Source organism: Pogona vitticeps, chromosome 2, assembly GCF_051106095.1.
Source record: "Pogona vitticeps strain Pit_001003342236 chromosome 2, PviZW2.1, whole genome shotgun sequence".
Taxonomy (NCBI): Eukaryota; Metazoa; Chordata; class Lepidosauria; order Squamata; family Agamidae; genus Pogona; species Pogona vitticeps.
In genome coordinates this window covers 4,693,425-4,710,047 of record NC_135784.1, presented here as the reverse complement: position 1 = coordinate 4,710,047, position 16,623 = coordinate 4,693,425, and the positions used below count along the sequence as shown (strand labels likewise).

The window sequence follows — 16,623 nt, the reverse complement described above, 5'->3', positions numbered from 1 at the left end:
GAGGGAGACAATGTGTCTCTGGGCCAAGAAGAAGACACTTGAACCCGGAGCGGTGAATTGGACACACGAGGCCCATTTTGGAGCTTGCCTTAAAGGAGGATCATGGCCCACCTTGACTGGCCACGGATCTGGACATTTCCCTGCTTCTTCTCCATGACCTCCCAAACCCCCCTCCCTCTGTAATGGCCAAAGTGACCGAAAGTCCAGCGCAGTGGAAAGGTAGCCTCTCAGGGCGGGCGATCTGAGTGGTCTAATAAAAGGACCCCTCAAACCTCCCCCCCCTTCCTCCTCTTCTCTCTCCGGGTGTCCTCTAAATGTGGGATGTATCTGAGCAATCTCTGGGCCCTCCAAAGGCAAAGTTCCCGAATGGGGGGGGGATAAGAAACACCCTCGGCCTCCCCCCTCCCTCCACACTCCGAGCGCTTCTCTCCTTCTCCTTCTCCTGCTCCCCCTTCCCCCCCTGCTTGTCCCATAGAGACGTTTTCCGGACTCCTCTACCTGGTGACTGATGACGCTATATGGACTTTGAGGGCTGATTGGTCCCTCTCGCAATCCCTAGGGCGGAGGGGGCGGGGCTAAGGGCTCTTTTTCTCGCCCTGGGAATAGGAAAGGGTCCCGCAAAGTCTCAGCCCGGATTCGGGGGACGAAGAGGATCGCCGGCGCTTGCTTCCCTTTTTTCCTTCGCCGCCGAGGAGGCATGGGGTCTGCGAGGAGGGGCTTGGGAGGCCTCCTTGTGGCGGGGATGATGGGCATGATAGTCCTGACGGCCGAGAGCGCGTCGGAGCCCCCAGGTGAGCCAATACCTCCTCCGGGGTGGGAGGGGGAGGGGTGAGAGCGGAGGGGGCAGGAAGGGGTCGAGAACCGGGAGCCCGGGTGTGGGGAGGGAAGAGGCTCCCGTTCTTCGGTCACTTTTTCATGGGAGACTCTTGCCCCCCCCCCCCAGCTTCCCCGCCGCCTGCCTCGTCGGGACTCCTTCTGGACTTCCCTGCCTGGCGACTGATGACGCCCCCTTGGCTCTGAGGGCCGATTGGTCGCTTGAGTGGAAGGGGCGCTGCGTGGACCAGAGGAGCCCTTTCTCTCTAGGGGGTCTCTCCCGGAAAGTCTGGCCCTAACATTGAGGGGAGAAAGGTGTGGTAGGCATCCTTCAGTCTCGAGAGACTATGGTAACGTGCTCTGTATGGAGGTCTTGGAACAGTGTCTTGTGTGGCTGAGAAGGTCAAGTCGAGAGTGACAATCTCTTCCACATTGAAGACAAATCCAATCTGTCCCCTGTCCAGCTCCCTGGTTTTGCTTGTTTCGTGAGTGCCTCTTTGCCTCGGCCTGCTGTACAACTGTCTCTTCAAATTCGGAGAGGCCATGATGCACCGCCTGCCTCCAGGCTGAACGCTCAGATGTCAAGGTTTCCCATCTGTTGAGGTCCATTCCTAAGGCCTTCAGATCCCACTTGCAGATGTCCTTGTAACGCAGCTGTGGTCTCCCTCGGGGGCGGCTTCCCTTCCCTAATTCTCCATACAGGAGATCTTTTGGAATCCGACCATCAGCCATTCTCACGACGTGCCCAAGCCAATGTAGACGGCGCTGTTTCAATAATGTATACATGCTGAAAATTCCAGCTCGTTCTAGGACTGCTCTATTTGGAACTTTGTCCTGCCAGGTGATACCAAAAATGTGTTGGAGACAACGCATATGGAAGGTGTTCAACCTCCTCTCCTGCCATGCACAAAATGGTCCAGGACTCGCTGCAGTATAGGAGTGTGCTCAGGACACAGGCTGTATATAGACCTGGATTTTGGTGTATGCCGTCAGCTTCTTATTAAGCCATACTTAAAGTAACAGGAAAAGAGGAAAACCAAATGTGAGATTGTCGAACTCCCTAAAGGAAGCCACAGGCTTGAGTTTACAAAACCTGAGCAGGGCAGTTGAGGACAGATCGTTTTAAAATTGCCCATTCATAGGGCCATCATAAGTTAGAAAACATTTAATTGGGTCAATTATTTGTTAAATGAACACAGAACTAACCAATATTATTCAACTAATTAACGTTGTTTAAAAAATTGAATTATCCTTCTGTAGTTGTAGTCTGCCCCCTTCGTGGGTTGCTGCCTTGTTGTGGTGAAGGGGTTTGAGTAATTCAGAGAAGCTATGGGCTATGCCGTGCAGGGACACTTGAGATGGACAGGTCATAGTGGAGAGTTCTGACTAAACGCGATCCACCTGGAGTACAAATTGGCAATGCCACTCCAGTATCTTATCTTTGCCATGAAAACTCCATGGACAGAAGCAAAAGGCTAAAAGATATGACGCTGGAAGATGGGACCCCTCAGGTCGGAAGGTGTCCAACATTCTACTGAGGCAGAGCGGAGGACAAGGACAAGTAGCTCCAGAGCTAATGAAATGGTTGGCCCAAAGCTGAAAGGACACTCAGCTGCAGACGTGCCTAAAAGGGAAAGGAAAGTCCGATGCTGCAAAGAAAAATACTGCCCAGGAACCTGGGATGTAAGATCTATGAACCTTGTCAAGCTGGATGTGGTCAAACAGGAGATGGCAAGAATAAACACTAAAAAGACCCAGATGTTGGGAGTGTGAAGGCAAGAGGAGAAGGGGACAACAGAGGACGAGATGGCTGGAGAGTGTCACCGAAATGACCAACATGAATTTGACCCAACTCCGGGAGGTAGTGGAAGACAGGAGGGCCTGGCGTGCTCTGGTCCATGGGGTCACGAAGAGTCAGACGTGACTAAACGACTAAACAACAGATGTACCATGGGGTCACGAAGAGTCAGACGTGACTAAACGACTAAACAACAGATGTAGTCTGTAAAAATCCCAAAAGGTATAAACGAAAAGCACAGAAGGGATAGAGTATTAAAACTCGTCCTCATTTTGGGACTGCAGATCTGGAAGGTACCTCATGGCCACGTTGGGACCAGCTGATCCCTTTCAGCTGAGCAGGAACACGAAGAAAAAGGGGTTGGCGCAGGTCTGGTCAGCCAGGGGCTTCTTCCTTGCTAGAAATCCCCTATCTCTGCTGCAGCCCCTCCAGGTCCCCTCGCTCGTTTCCCCTCTTTCTTTTCACACAGACCCTGAGATGCGCGGAGCCATGGGGCAGAAACCACGGCGGGTCCCCTCCCTTTTCATTAGGGCTGCCCGTTGAGCAGCGGATCACAGCCCTTTCTGGGGGAAGGAAAGGGGAAAGGGGGGGAGCAGCCTTTGTGCTCCTCAAAACAAACACCCCAGGCATCGTGCCTCCCGTCCCATCGCTTGGGCTGAGCCATGAGGATAGGGTTGACCCTTAATATTTATTAATATTTGAAGAGGCGAAGGGGTTGGAAAATTTTCCCCTCCAGAAAAGGATGCCACAAGGGGAGATGCCAGTCAGGTGCCCTTTGCCTCCCACGAAGTCCACTCCGGAGGTCCGTTTCCATCCCTCCAAAGGGCATTTTGTGCCCAGCGTTGGCAGGAAAACTCGCTGTAGAAAGGCAAAGGCCTGAAGTGGGCTATAAAGCCTCTGCCGCAAGGAAACAGCCTGCCATTTATCCGCCCATTCCTCATCCTTTTCCCCCTTTCTTTCTGTCATTCTACCTTCCTTTGTCTGTCTGTCTATCTTTCTCTTTTGTCTCGCTTCCTTTTACTTTCTTGTTACCTGCCCCCAAATCTCTCTCTCTTCCTTTCTATAAATCTAGCAAATAACATATTTAATCCTTCCCTTCTCCTTCTTCCTCGGTCTCTTACGAGGGGGTGCTGGTAAGTACCGAGCCTTTCCCAGGAAAAAAAATTGAGCTAGGAAGCTGTAACTGCCACATTATTCTACATACAATGGATATAAAAAGTTCGCGGATTCTCTGGTTTGCCCTTAAGAACCCAGACCACGTCACCCCCCCCCCCCAACAAAGAGGGTCAGGGCCTCTTAGCAGGCATTTTATGCTTCAAGGTGCCTTCGTGGTTGCCAATAAAGGGTCCAGGACTAATTCATGGTTTTTTGGCTGTATCTCACACATTAATCCATCAGCCAGAGACAGAGAGATCCAATAAATATTTATTTTCAGCTGAAAAGAGGCACAAACTTCACATGCAGAGAAGGAGTGTGCCCCCCCCATACAAAAGTATACATTTTTATAAGGGATCACATGAAAAGAGATAACACCAAGGGGGTTGGGAAGAGGTGTAGAAACGGGAGGGGTTTCTATAATTGGTCCCCATTCCTGCAGGAACCCAGCTTTGAGCGGTCAGTCATTCCCCAGGTCTCTCGCCCAGACTTTCCAAGGACAGACCATTATTTATTTGTTTGTTTGTTTGAATTATACCCCGCCTGTCTGGACCACCAGAGCACTCAAGGCAGCTAGTACGGGAATGCAGGCGGCCTCCCTTCTCGATCTCTTCTTGTCTAGTAAGCAAAAACTGTAATCATTATGTATTAACTGGACCCCTTCAGTATATTCACATAGCAAATCAAGTTACAGAAAGCAAGATGGCTATGGTTAGGCTAAGATATATATTTTATACGTATTGATTTGACCCCTTCAGTAGTTAAAAAAAAGGATTCCCCCCCCCCCATTTTGTTACTTTGAAGGGAGAAAAGGATCTCCATAAAGTAGCGGGGCTTGGAAGAAAGGGGGGGGCGCTGAGGGAGCGTGTGGACGGAACACGGGGGTCCAGGAGAAGGAGGAGGGGCGCCAGAGCTCGGGGATCTTCTGCGCAGGTGCGAAGCCCCTCCTTTTGTGCACCTGCGTAGGAATCGAGCTGAAGAAAGGCCATTCCCGGACCACCTGCTCCCTCCGTGCCCCTCCCCTTTCCCCCCTCCCTCTCTCCTCCCCCTCCCCCTCCCGTCCCCCTCCCCCACTTCCTTCTTGTCTGCCTGAAGAGGTCCCACTCCTGCCCCGTTGAGTTTGAGAGACCCTCCTGGGTTGTGGGGGGGGATGAGAGGGGGCAGGGTGGGGCCTCCCCTTCCCTCCCGATGACCCCCCATCTCTCTTCTCTCTCCCCCCCGACAGCGCATTTCCTGTACCAGTCGACCTCCGAGTGCTACTTCCAGTCCAACGGGAGCGAGGCTGGATCGGGGCCAACCTCGCCTCCTCCTCCTCCGCGGGTGCGCTTCCTCGAGCGCTACATCTACGACCGGCAGGAGTACGTGCGCTTCGACAGCGACCGCGGGGAATACGAGGCCGTCACGACCCTCGGGGAGCCCTCCGCCCGATACTGGAACAGCCAGAAGGGGATCCTGGAGCGCAAGCGGAGCGAAGTGGATTACTTTTGCAGCCACAACTACGGCATCTACCAGCCCTTGGCCCGAGAGCGGCGCGGTGAGTCCCGACGGGGCGGCTGGCGGTGGAGGGGCCGAGAAGAGCTTCTCTTGGGGGGTGTTGTGTCCTAAGATCAACTTTACTGTTATCCCTTCCAGGCGTTGGTAGCAGCCTGGTGGATGGGACAGCAGCTGTTGTGGATAAGTTCCCTTCCCCCAATTAGCATAGACGCTGAGTAATTGGGGCGGGGTGGAAACCTCTAAATGAGAGGCGGGGGGGGTTATATATACACGCGCGCGCGCGCGCGCGTGTGTGTGTGTGTTGCCAGTCTTGAGTAAAATCGTGTGGAATTACTGCTGTGTCGTGGCTCTTATATGTCGTCGAATTCCACTATACAACGGGGGGGGGGGGTGGAGGACGGGGGGGGGAGAAGGCCTTGGCGAGGCTGCCGGAACCCTTCCCCGTCAATGAGCCTCGGGCGCGATCTCTCTCTCTCCCCCCCCCCCCCGCCTCCAAATGACTGGCTGTCTGACTCGGAATTCCTAGTGATCTGTGAGAGTTTTTTTCATAAATAAGTCAGGAAAAGGCAACGGGGAGAACGGGAGAAGTTTGCAATAGGGTGAGGAAGAAAGAAGTGTAGAGTTGAAATCAAGAATAATAGGGCAGATTTAAAGAAAAGTATAGAAAGAAGGAAGGAGTTTTAGAGATGTAGGAAGGGAATTACAGGAGAAAAGAGAAGAGGACCAATTTTCACTTCCGATAGATTTAAAAGCTACTCCAGGAGAGAGACCACGCATTGGTGTCAACAGCCTCTTTATCTCAAGTGGTAAAACACTGATGACAAGACCAGGACGATTTCAGCTACAGGTACTGCCTTGGTCCCTGTGGAAATCGATATGGCATGTGATGATAAAGAAGCACAGCAATGGAGAGGGGACTTGAATCTATTTAAAAATAAAACTATTATAGAAATTAAGGATCTCAAAAAAACCATATACTATATATTAAGGAAAATATGTTGATGGAAATGATGTGTAAAAGGAAAAAGTTGCAAAATCCAGAGATAAAGAAATTTAATAGGTTTATAAATAGAATTTGTTTGAAAATAGTAATAAGAAGTTGAAATTGTTGTCTTGTTGTTTAGTTAAGTCATGTCCAACTCTTCATGACCCCATGGACCAGAACACACCAGGCCCCCCTTTCTTCCACTGCCTCCCGTAGTTGTGTCAAATTCATGTTGGTTGCTTTGATGACCCTGTCCAGCCATTCCATCCTCTGTCGTCCCCTTCTCCTCTTGCCTTCACACTTTCCCAACATCAGGGTCTTTTCCAGGGAGTCCTCTCTTCTCATGAGATGGCCAAAGTATTTGAGCCTCAGTTTCAGGATCTGTCCTTCCAGTGAGCACTCAAGTTTGATTTTTAGTTGACTGTTGTCTGTGGCTACTCAGAAAGAAAGAAAGAAAGAAAGAAAGAAAGAAAGAAAGAAAGAAAGAAAGAAAGAAAGAAAGAAAGAAAGAAAGAAAGAAAGAAAGAAAGAAAGAAAGAAAAGAAAGAAAGAAAGAAGAAAGGAAGGAAGGAAGGAAGGAAGGAAGGAAGGAAGGAAGGAAGGAAGGAAGGAAGGAAGGAAGGAAGGAAGGAAGGAAGGAAGGAAGGAAGGAAGGAAGGAAGGAAGGAAGGAAGGAAGGAAGGAAGGAAGGAAGGAAGGAAGGAAGGAAGGAAGGAAGGAAGGAAGGAAGGAAGGAAGGAAGGAAGGAAGGAAGGAAGGAAGGAAGGAAGGAAGGAAGGAAGGAAGGAAGGAAGGAAGGAAGGAAGGAAGGAAGGAAGGAAGGAAGGAAGGAAGGAAGGAAGGAAGGAAGGAAGGAAGGAAGGAAGGAAGGAAGGAAGGAAGGAAGGAAGGAAGGAAGGAAGGAAGGAAGGAAGGAAGGAAGGAAGGAAGGAAGGAAGGAAGGAAGGAAGGAAGGAAGGAAGGAAGGAAGGAAGGAAGGAAGGAAGGAAGGAAGGAAGGAAGGAAGGAAGGAAGGAAGGAAGGAAGGAAGGAAGGAAGGAAGGAAGGAAGGAAGCAAGCAAGCAAGCAAGCAAGCAAGCAAGCAAGCAAGCAAGCAAGCAAGCAAGCAAGCAAGCAAGCAAGCAAGCAAGCAAGCAAGCAAGCAAGCAAGCAAGCAAGCAAGCAAGCAAGCAAGCAAGCAAGCAAGCAAGCAAGCAAGCAAGCAAGCAAGCAAGCAAGCAAGCAAGCAAGCAAGCAAGCAAGCAAGCAAGCAAGCAAGCAAGCAAGCAAGCAAGCAAGCAAGCAAGCAAGCAAGCAAGCAAGCAAGCAAGCAAGCAAGCAAGCAAGCAAGCAAGCAAGCAAGCAAGCAAGCAAGCAAGCAAGCAAGCAAAAAAAATATAATTGGTGGAATAGGGAATGAGAAGGGTGAGTTTGGTAAATGAAAGGAAAATGAATGATTTTTCAGAATTTTATACACTGGGAAAAATATATCACTAGAGGAGTTCCACAGCTATATAAATATATATAACTATATATCAAGTGATAAAATCAAAGAAGAGGATAGAGATAGGCTGGAGGGACAAATGGCAGAAATTGAGATCCAAGCAGCAGGAAATAGATGGAAAGTGGGAAAAGCTCCAGGAATAGAGAGGTTGAGGATGGAATATGATAAAATTTTTGAGCACGAGTGGTTCCAAATATGAAAATAAGATTCAACTAAATATTACATGAAGACATACGACCTTCATAGCAACAATCTATCCTAATTTTAATATCGAAGCCAAATAAAGACTCTACCGATCATTATAGGCCAATATCACTGATCCACCAATATGCAAAAATATTTCCAGCAATCTTGGCAAGCGGAATGAGTAGTTTTGTAGCTAAATATGTGAAAAAGAATCAATATGGTGTTCTAGGAGGAATGCAAAGGTCAAATTCGGTATGGAGAGGTTTAAGTATAAACTATTCTATAAATAAAAATAAATTAAAAGCAGATTATGAGCACTAGATATTTACAAAACTGTTCATTATTAGAAATGGCCAATGCTACAGATATTAATAGTGAAATGGGATGTGGAAAAACATTAGAAATATAATTCATCATATTTGGGAAAGAAGGCAACAGTGTTGGGAAATGATGGTGTCATGGAGGTAATAAACCTAAGCTGAGGAACAAGGCAATATTGTGACAATATCTCCCCCACAATATGGTTTGCCTTAATAAAGGAGGGACTGGCGAATGTCGTAAGAATAGATGATCTATGAAAAGGGATGGGATTTGGACAGAAAACTAAAATAAGTTTATTTGCAGATTTGGGAATTAAGTGGATGATGAATAAAAGGGAAGAATTCAAAAATGATATTAAACAATTATTCTAGAGAGGAAATACAAAAGATGAAAGACAAGTTATAATTCAAAGAGAGTGAAAGTACAAGATATTAGGGTATAGACCTTATTAAGAATATACGATATCTGGAGAAAACATATTGGGAAAAGAATAAAGAAGGAAGTCAAAGAAAAATGAGAAGTATAAAAGATTGAAATTATCCTGATTTGGCAGGATTTCACTTTTTAAAATAGAAATATTATCAGCATTTCTATCCGTGTCACCTGTGCGAGTCAGGAGGTGAGGCTGAGGAGCCTGACACCGAGGGAGGCCCAGAAGGAAAAAACAAGAAACCGGGCCTTCTCGGCGGTGGCTCCTCGCCTCTGGAACAACCTGCCTCCAGAGATTCACGCGGCTCCCTTACTGGGTATGTTTAAGAAACAACTGAAAACATGGATGTTTAGGCAGGCCTTCCCCTCCCCCAGTTAATCCCTGACCTCCCCCTTGCTTTCTTTACTATGTTTTTCCCTTTTCCATCTTATAGAATTTTTAATTGTGTACAAATTCCTTTTTATTTTGGGTTTTGTGTTGTAAGCTGCCTAGAGTGGTCAATAGGACCAGATAGGCGGGGTATGTATGTATGTATGTATGTACGTATGTACGTACGTACGTACGTACGTATGTATGTATGTACGAATAAATAAATAAATAAATAAATAAATAAATAAATAAATAAATAAATAAATAAATAAATAAATAAATAAATAAATAAATAAATAAATAAATAAATAAATAAATAAAATGTTGTTTTAGATGATCCCCCCCTTAAGTTTTTAAAAATGAATTAAAAGAAATACAACAGATAATAAATGAACTATGTACTGGAGGGATGAAAGGTAGAATAAACAAAAAGATGTGGATTCTACCACAAAAAAGGGGGGGATAGAGATTACCAAGTATTAATAATTCTTATTTATCAAATCAGTTGAGAATCATCCTGGATATTATAGTACAAAGTGATGAATTAATATGAAAAGACTTTGAATTACAGCTATTAAACGAATTGGAAGACCGAGAAGAAACATATTGGTATGCAAAGAATATTATAAGAACCATTAAAAAGATTCAGAATCCTTTTATGAAGAAGCTACTTGAGATCTGAGAGTTTTACGTCCTGGAATTTCCCCTTTGACACCAGTTGTCGTGTTGGAGAATTTTCCAAGATATGGAATAAAGGAGTTGATTAACACATTGAAAAGAAAATAGAGCTATAAATGGGAGGATTGGAAACATGGAATCAAAACTAAGGATCAATCCAGAGGTATTTTGGCAGAAGAAACCTTAAAATGGTTAAATTTGATACAGCTGAAACAATGGTTGAAAGAAGGAGAAAAACAAATTAAACTAAAGCATAGGCAGTTGACAAAGCTGAGAGAAGGGGCCCATCAGTTTGGAGGGTGAAAAATAATATGGGAGGCAGATGTAGGAAAAATAGATGGAACGGAAGGGTTTGGTTTCTTTTTTTAAAAAAAAGTCAGTTCCCTTCCGAGATGTGGGACCCGTGCTTGGAGGCCTCCAGACCAACTTGACCGACCCTCAACTCCATCTCGAGGTTCCCTCTTGTCCACCCGCAGGGTCTCCTGACTCCTCTTACACCTTCTTCTTCCATACCTCCAGTTCAGCCCAAGGTGAAAATCGCCCCCTCCAGCTACGACTCCTCATCTCACCACACTTTGCTGATTTGCAATGTGGACGGATTCTGGCCCTCCCAAATTGAAATCAAGTGGTTCCGAAACGGGAAGGAGGAAGACGAGGCCCGAGTCTTCACCACGGACCTGATCCGGAACGGGGACTGGACCTTCCAGATGGCGGTGATGCTGGAGGCCCAGCCGGAGCGGGGAGACGTCTACGCCTGCCAGGTGGAGCACGCCAGCTTCCCGGAGCCCATCACCGTCCAGTGGGGTAAGAGAGGATCTGAAGCTCACTCACTTGTGTGCCAGCTCTGATCTCCTTTCTCAGCGTCACCTGGGTCTTAGTGGGGGGGGGGAAGAGGGGTGGAGGCTGAGGCTGAGCCTGGCCCCCCATCTCACCCCAGACATCTTCTCTCTCTGCAGAGCCACAGTCGGAGTCGGCCAGGAGCAAGATGTGGACAGGGGTGGCTGGGATTGTGCTGGGGCTGGTCTTTCTGGCTCCCAGCCTCGTCCTCTACCTGAAGAATAAGAAAGGTGAGGAGGGGGCTTTGCTTAGGGTTAGTCCTGGGCATGATTCAGAAGGACTGAACTTTCTGTGTTCACATGCAGAACTTCTGTTAACCCAAACTGGGTGGCAAGGGACCATTTAAACCCATAGCCCTGATCAAGTGGGAGGGCTTTGAGGATGTTTTTGGGGGGGTGTTGTAGGAGTTGGGATTTGGTGTGGGGACTCCCCTAAAACTGAGCACCTCATTTTTGTCTTTTCCAGGGCAAAGAGTTATTCCTCAGCCACCAGGTAACTTCCCCTTTCTCTTGTCCTTTAAAGCTACAGGTGGCATTTTGGGTGCAAAAAGGGGGGAGACCCCATCAACTGCCCCTCCAGATGTCCCCCCCCTTTCAGATGGGCTTCCAGAGTCTTCCACAGGCGGGTCTCCCTTTCTAGAGAGAGTCGGGCAGATCTCCTGAGCTGGGCCAGAGGAGGATGTAAGGGGTCAAAGTGGGCTCCCCAGAGACCCTCTGAAAGACCCCCACCTTCTTCCTCCTCACCTCCATTCCTCTCCCCCCCTCCTTCTCAGGAATCCTCTTGGCGGTTGACTAGATCAGTCCCCAGTTCACTGGAGAAGAAGCCTTCAAGTGTGTCTTTCTCCTGATCACCAGCAGGAGGACCCCACATGGGTGGTTCAGGCGGTTCCTAATTTGTCCAGCTTTCTTCTGAATTACCCCCCTGCCTTGGTCTCCCTCAAGAGGTGATTACTGGATCATGTTTCACCCTGGGGGTGCCCAAAAGTGTCTTGGTCACCCCTCCCAAAGAACCCCAACCCCCAATCCAGGTGTCATGCACAGAACCAGCTGATAAGTGGCACCCATATGTCCCAACTTTTGAATGGCAGCTGGGAAGCGACAGGCTCCTCCAGGGCTCTCTTCCTCCTCTTCCTCCCAGGGAGGTGGGGAAGGAGCCCTTCCACAGATTTTGCCCACTCTTTTGATCCAAATGCCAAGTCTTTGGTACCAAGTCCAGATCCCAAGCTCAAAAATCCAAGTTCCTATTGAAAATAAGCTTACCCCCCCCCTGAGAAAACGGAGGGGTGGGTGGGTTCCAAATCATGAGTCAGGTCCGAGTGGAGACCCACCTGACATCTCAGCGTCCTGCGAGGGGAGGCCCCCTTCCTGCCCTCCTGCCTGGAGAAGTCTTAGGCTTCAGGGACCAAGAGATGATCCAGTCTCCTGCCAAGGGACTCATCCTCTCCAGAAAACACTTCCCATCCCATAAACTTTGCGACAACCCTTTATGTGTGACCCAAACATGCCATATTTACTCTTGACATGTGTTTTCAACAAGGAGCTTGCTAGGGTCATTTCCAAAACCAACAGAAAAAAGCCTTATCCCACCACAGTGCTTGTAATGTTGAAAGACAAGCCTTTATTCCATATTGTTTATGTGTCTATATATACATATGGAAAAATACTTCTCTTTCTCATATATGTATTTACTAAAACTAGTAAGGAACTTTTCCCAGCATTTTCTGCCAATGTACATAAAAGACTACATACCTTTAAGTCAACACATTCCAGCACCTACGGCTTAACGTTTTCAGATTAAAATGGACTGCTGTTTCTGCTCAGAGCCTGACATTCAAAAATTAGTCCCTTTTCCACTGAGCATTTCTTCCTTTTAAAAGCTTGTCACACATCTTCATAGAAGATAGGAGGCTTATGACCTTAACGAGACCAGGTGGAACTAAAACCTGATGTCCCTGTTGTGTGTTTCAACTGGCAAATCACCAAAATCCTTTTCCACACTGTAACCAGCCAGAGCTGATGATACCAATATTGGGAACCCCTGAGATTTGATTTTGTGGGGAAAAAAATCTCTTTAATACAGTAGTTATCATTAGAACTGGCAGTGAAAGGCAGAAAGGGATGAACCGGACCATCTTTAGGACTTTCAACGTAGAGGATTCCATGAACCTCAACAGGCTTATCTCTTTCTCTCTCCTTCCCTCCTTCTCTCTCTCTCTCTCTCTCTCTCTCTCTCTCTCCCCTCCATCCACAGTGGCGCTCCTGCGTTAGACCTCCCTGCCTTCCTGAGATCCCACCATGGAGCTGAGCTTTTCTCTCTCCTCTCGCTGGCTGCCTTTCCTCCCTGGAATGCTGGAAACTCTGGAGAAAGAGCCGCCCAAAGACAGAAACTGCCTGCTAATCTTTTTTCCCCTTCATTCCTGGGTAGGGGAGATTAAGAGGAAGAAGGAAACCAGACCTATTTCTTGATCTTTTTGAGGCGTTACTGTGTTCACACATCACCTGCCTGGGATGGCCATGTGATTCCCCCTGGATCTTCCTGCTCGAAATTGACTTGTTCACACAGACCAGGTGGAAAAGTCTTTTAATTTTAAAAGGCAGCCTCCTTTTGGACAGAGGCTTCGTCATGACTTGCAATCCATGGCATGTCTTGAAATAATAAGTAATTATGGTCAATTCAATACATCAAGTAGAGCAATACAGAGGCAGGTGCGCCCCATGACCTCAGCTCTTCCTCCTCCTGTGTCACTAATCCAAGATCTCAAAAGAGCTATCCATATCGATAGGGATCCTTTAAAAACCCCTGGACTTGGGCACAACTGGAATCTGAGATTTAACACTGAAGTTTAATTTCAGTTATTCCCGATGAGGAATGAAACCTGCTGATGACAAAATCTCTCCTTTATAGCAGGTTCACTGATTCAGTGTACAAACAGAACTTACTTGGAAGGGATTTCAGCCTGTCTGCTTCTCCAGCATTAGCAATAATGAGGATGATGCTGTTTCTTAGAGAGCTGGAGGGAACCAAGCTGGGGGAAGCGTCTTCACAAACTGCCCAGAAATGGCCCAGCTCCTTGACTCCAGGGCTATCCTGGTAGAAGTCCCAGCCACAGAGCTGTGAAGCCCACAGGCTGACCTTAGGCATGTCTCTCTCAGTCAGGCTGGGGCTTCTCACAAGGGGTTGTTTTTAGGATGAAGTCCTTCTTTGTTTCTGGTTAAAAGGAGGGAGGGGGTTTTAGGAGGGATTTTGTCAGGGACCGTCTGTCCTCCTCCCAGTCCCCCTGGATGAGGTCAGATGAACCTGGGATCCAGAGGTTGCCCCTGCAGGACGGAGGTTGCTGCATCTCCAGCTCTCCCTTTCCTGGAGGAGACAGGTGTGCATTTAGAGACGGATGCTGGTGATTCCAATATACCCTCCCCTTCCCAGGCCCTGCTGACTATATTTACTTCTTCTTTGTGATTTATTAGTAATATTGTCAATTTGCAAATATTTTTCTGAGAAAATAAATCTTCTCATTGTGCTTCACAATGGATCTGCTTGAATCCTTCACACCTACTTAGGAAAATTTGGATGGGATCTCTGGCTTCTGGATGTCTCATATAAATCTCTTCCAGCGTCCCTTGATCTCTGTCCTTTAGATTTCTGAAATGTGTCATTCTGAAGAACCAGGCAAACTTTTGGGGAAGGAGGAAAGATGACCAGAGGCCTCTGTGTCAACACTTCCTTCTTAGAAGGTCCTCTTGAGAAACCCTGGGGGTGTTCCTGGATTCATCTCCAGGCCTGGATGCCCAGGTTTTGGAGATGGCCAGAAGTGCCTTTCCACAGTTCAAGCTGATGAATTTGCTGCCTCCATTCCTGGAGAGAGATCTGCTCTGGCCATGGGGACACAGGCCCTCGTTCCGTCCTGGCTAGATTACTGTAGCGTGCTCTATCTGGGGCCACCCTTGGAAAATGTTCAGAAACTCCAGCAACTCCAAAATGCTGCAGGCAGATTGCAAACTGGAGCTGCAGACCGTGAACATAGAACTCCCCTTGTCACAGCAGCTCCATTGGCTGCCAGCCTATTTCCATGCACAAATCAAGGGGCTGGTTTTAACCTATCAAGCCCTAAATGGCTTGGGTCTAAACTATCTAAAAGACAGTATCTCCCTCCATGAGTCTGCTTGGGCATGAGGGAGGGGGATGAGGAGACAGGGATTTTGTTGTCTCATGTGCTCCCAGAAGCGTGTGGTGGGGCAAATGTGAAATCCAGGAAGCTATACTAGATGGTCGCTTGGCCTGATCCAGCCGGGCTCTTCTAATTTTTTTATGTCCTTATTCCTCCTTGTTCACGGAGGGCTCCCGGAGTGCCCAAATTCAGCACCTGGACAGCTCCTGCGGGATGCCGGTTGGAGCGCAAATGTGATCGCCTCTCAAGAGTTGTAGAGAATGGGGGGGGCAGGAAGGGGGTTGGAGTCATATTCTTCCCCCTCCTCAAATTGGAAGCACCATCTCCCGCCCCCCTCAAGAACCCTCTGCCAGGGGGTGGCAATATCTATACAGTGGGGTGGAGCGGGGGTGGGTGGGTAGGAGACTGTGTTTGGGGTAAGAGAGGGAAGGGCGAGGTTGAGGGGCTTAAGACTTTCATGGCAAAACTGCCCCTCCTCTTGGGGTGGCCCATGGCGGTCAAAAGAGACCCCTGGCCGGACCCGAGACGAGGCCCTTCCGCGCTGTGTTCCCGTGAAGGAGCAGGAGTCTGTCTGAAGGGACCCTTTGGCGAACCCCGGAAGGTGGCAGGGGAGGAAGGGAGGCCCCCCCGCTTGCTTTGTTCACTTCCTGCCTCTCTGCCAAAAGATGAAGGGGAGGTCTCAAAACAAGGCGAACAGACCTTCCCGCCCCCTTTCCAAGGGATGTGGAGAGACAATTATTTCTCTGTTGGATGTTTGGCAGCCTTCAGCCTGAAAGTGGGAAAGAGGCACCCCCGCAACAGAATCCCCCCCCTGCCTTGTTCCTCGTTTGTTGCTTTTACACGGCCTGCCGGAGGGTTTGCCGCCTGCGCCTCCTTCGTCCTCTTCTCCCCCCCCCCCCTTTCACGGCTAAGCGACCGGCCATTCAAAGAAGTGCAAAGGCATACTTAGAATTAGGGGGGCGGGGGGAGGACGGCTGCCTCGGTCCCTTGGCTGAGGGTGTCGGAAAGCGAAGCGGCTTTCTTTTGCTCCGTCCTGAGAGCCGTTCCTCTCCTGGATCGGGCCCAGCTTCCCCGTTTCATTTCCACCAACGCTGAAGGCACCTTCGTGGGTGGGGAAGCGAAACCTGAGCACACACACACACACACCGCCCCCGCTTTGGCTTCCCCTCCGCGGCTGCCTTTGGAGGGAGGGAGGGAGACCTGAAGGAAGAGAAGCAGGTGGGGGCCGGGCAGGAGGGTCCCCCCCCAGCCTTTGGGCCCAGCGGTTCCGCTCCTAACCCCCCCACCCCACCCCACCCCAAAGACGGGAAGCAGGGGAAGCGGGTCTTAATGACGCCAGCGTGGGGGGGGGAGTGTGTCCAAGGGGGTGGGGTGCAGGGGGGGGAAGGTTTCCGTCTTGCTGGGTGGCCAGGGGAGTTGAAGGCTAGCGGTGGCCCCGCCCCCGAAGTCAGTCTCTGGAGCTTCGCCCGCTGGGTCAAGCCGGCCTCTGAGCGCACCCAGCTGGATTTAGGAGTCGTGAAGGAATGCGGGTGGGGTTACGGAGGGGTGCGATCCGGCCAGTCGCGGCCTTCGCCGTCAGGTCGGGGGGGGGGCGCTCCCGAGGACCCCTCGAGCCTTTCCGGTCAAGGCTGTTGGCTGGCCCCACTCCCCTAATCTAGATGCAGTTAATCTATTGCACTCTGCACATGCGCTGGGCGAGATTCCCCAGGCGAGGGGTCTCTCTCTCGTGGCGGTCTCTGAGCCTTTTCCCTCCGCCAGACAATCCTTGGCCCAGCCGGTTCCTGTCCCCGCCCGCTATTTGCCTCGGACTCGTTTCCGGATGCGCCCCCCCCGCCTTCCCCCCTCCCAACCCTCAATGACGCGCCTCTTTCGCTGAAGCACATGCTCACTCCTTGGGTGCCAAGCCTTT

General features: G+C 49.3%; 1 protein-coding gene across 2 annotated transcripts; it reads left to right on the top strand.

Moving 5' to 3' along the window:
• Positions 1-578: 578 nt before the first annotated feature.
• On the top strand, positions 579-14,074 carry LOC110090815 (H-2 class II histocompatibility antigen, E-S beta chain-like). Of its 2 annotated transcripts, XM_078387337.1 has the most exons (6): positions 579-791; positions 4,992-5,300; positions 10,232-10,516; positions 10,669-10,779; positions 11,015-11,041; positions 12,800-14,074. In XM_078387337.1, the coding sequence occupies exons 1-6, from the start codon at positions 698-700 to the stop codon at positions 12,814-12,816; spliced, it is 843 nt and encodes a 280-aa protein (XP_078243463.1). In that variant the 5' UTR covers positions 579-697; the 3' UTR covers positions 12,817-14,074. The 2 variants fall into 2 exon arrangements, with proteins under 2 accessions (XP_078243463.1, XP_072844038.2); XM_072987937.2 differs by lacking the exon at positions 11,015-11,041.
• The last annotated feature ends 2,549 nt before the right edge of the window (positions 14,075-16,623 follow it).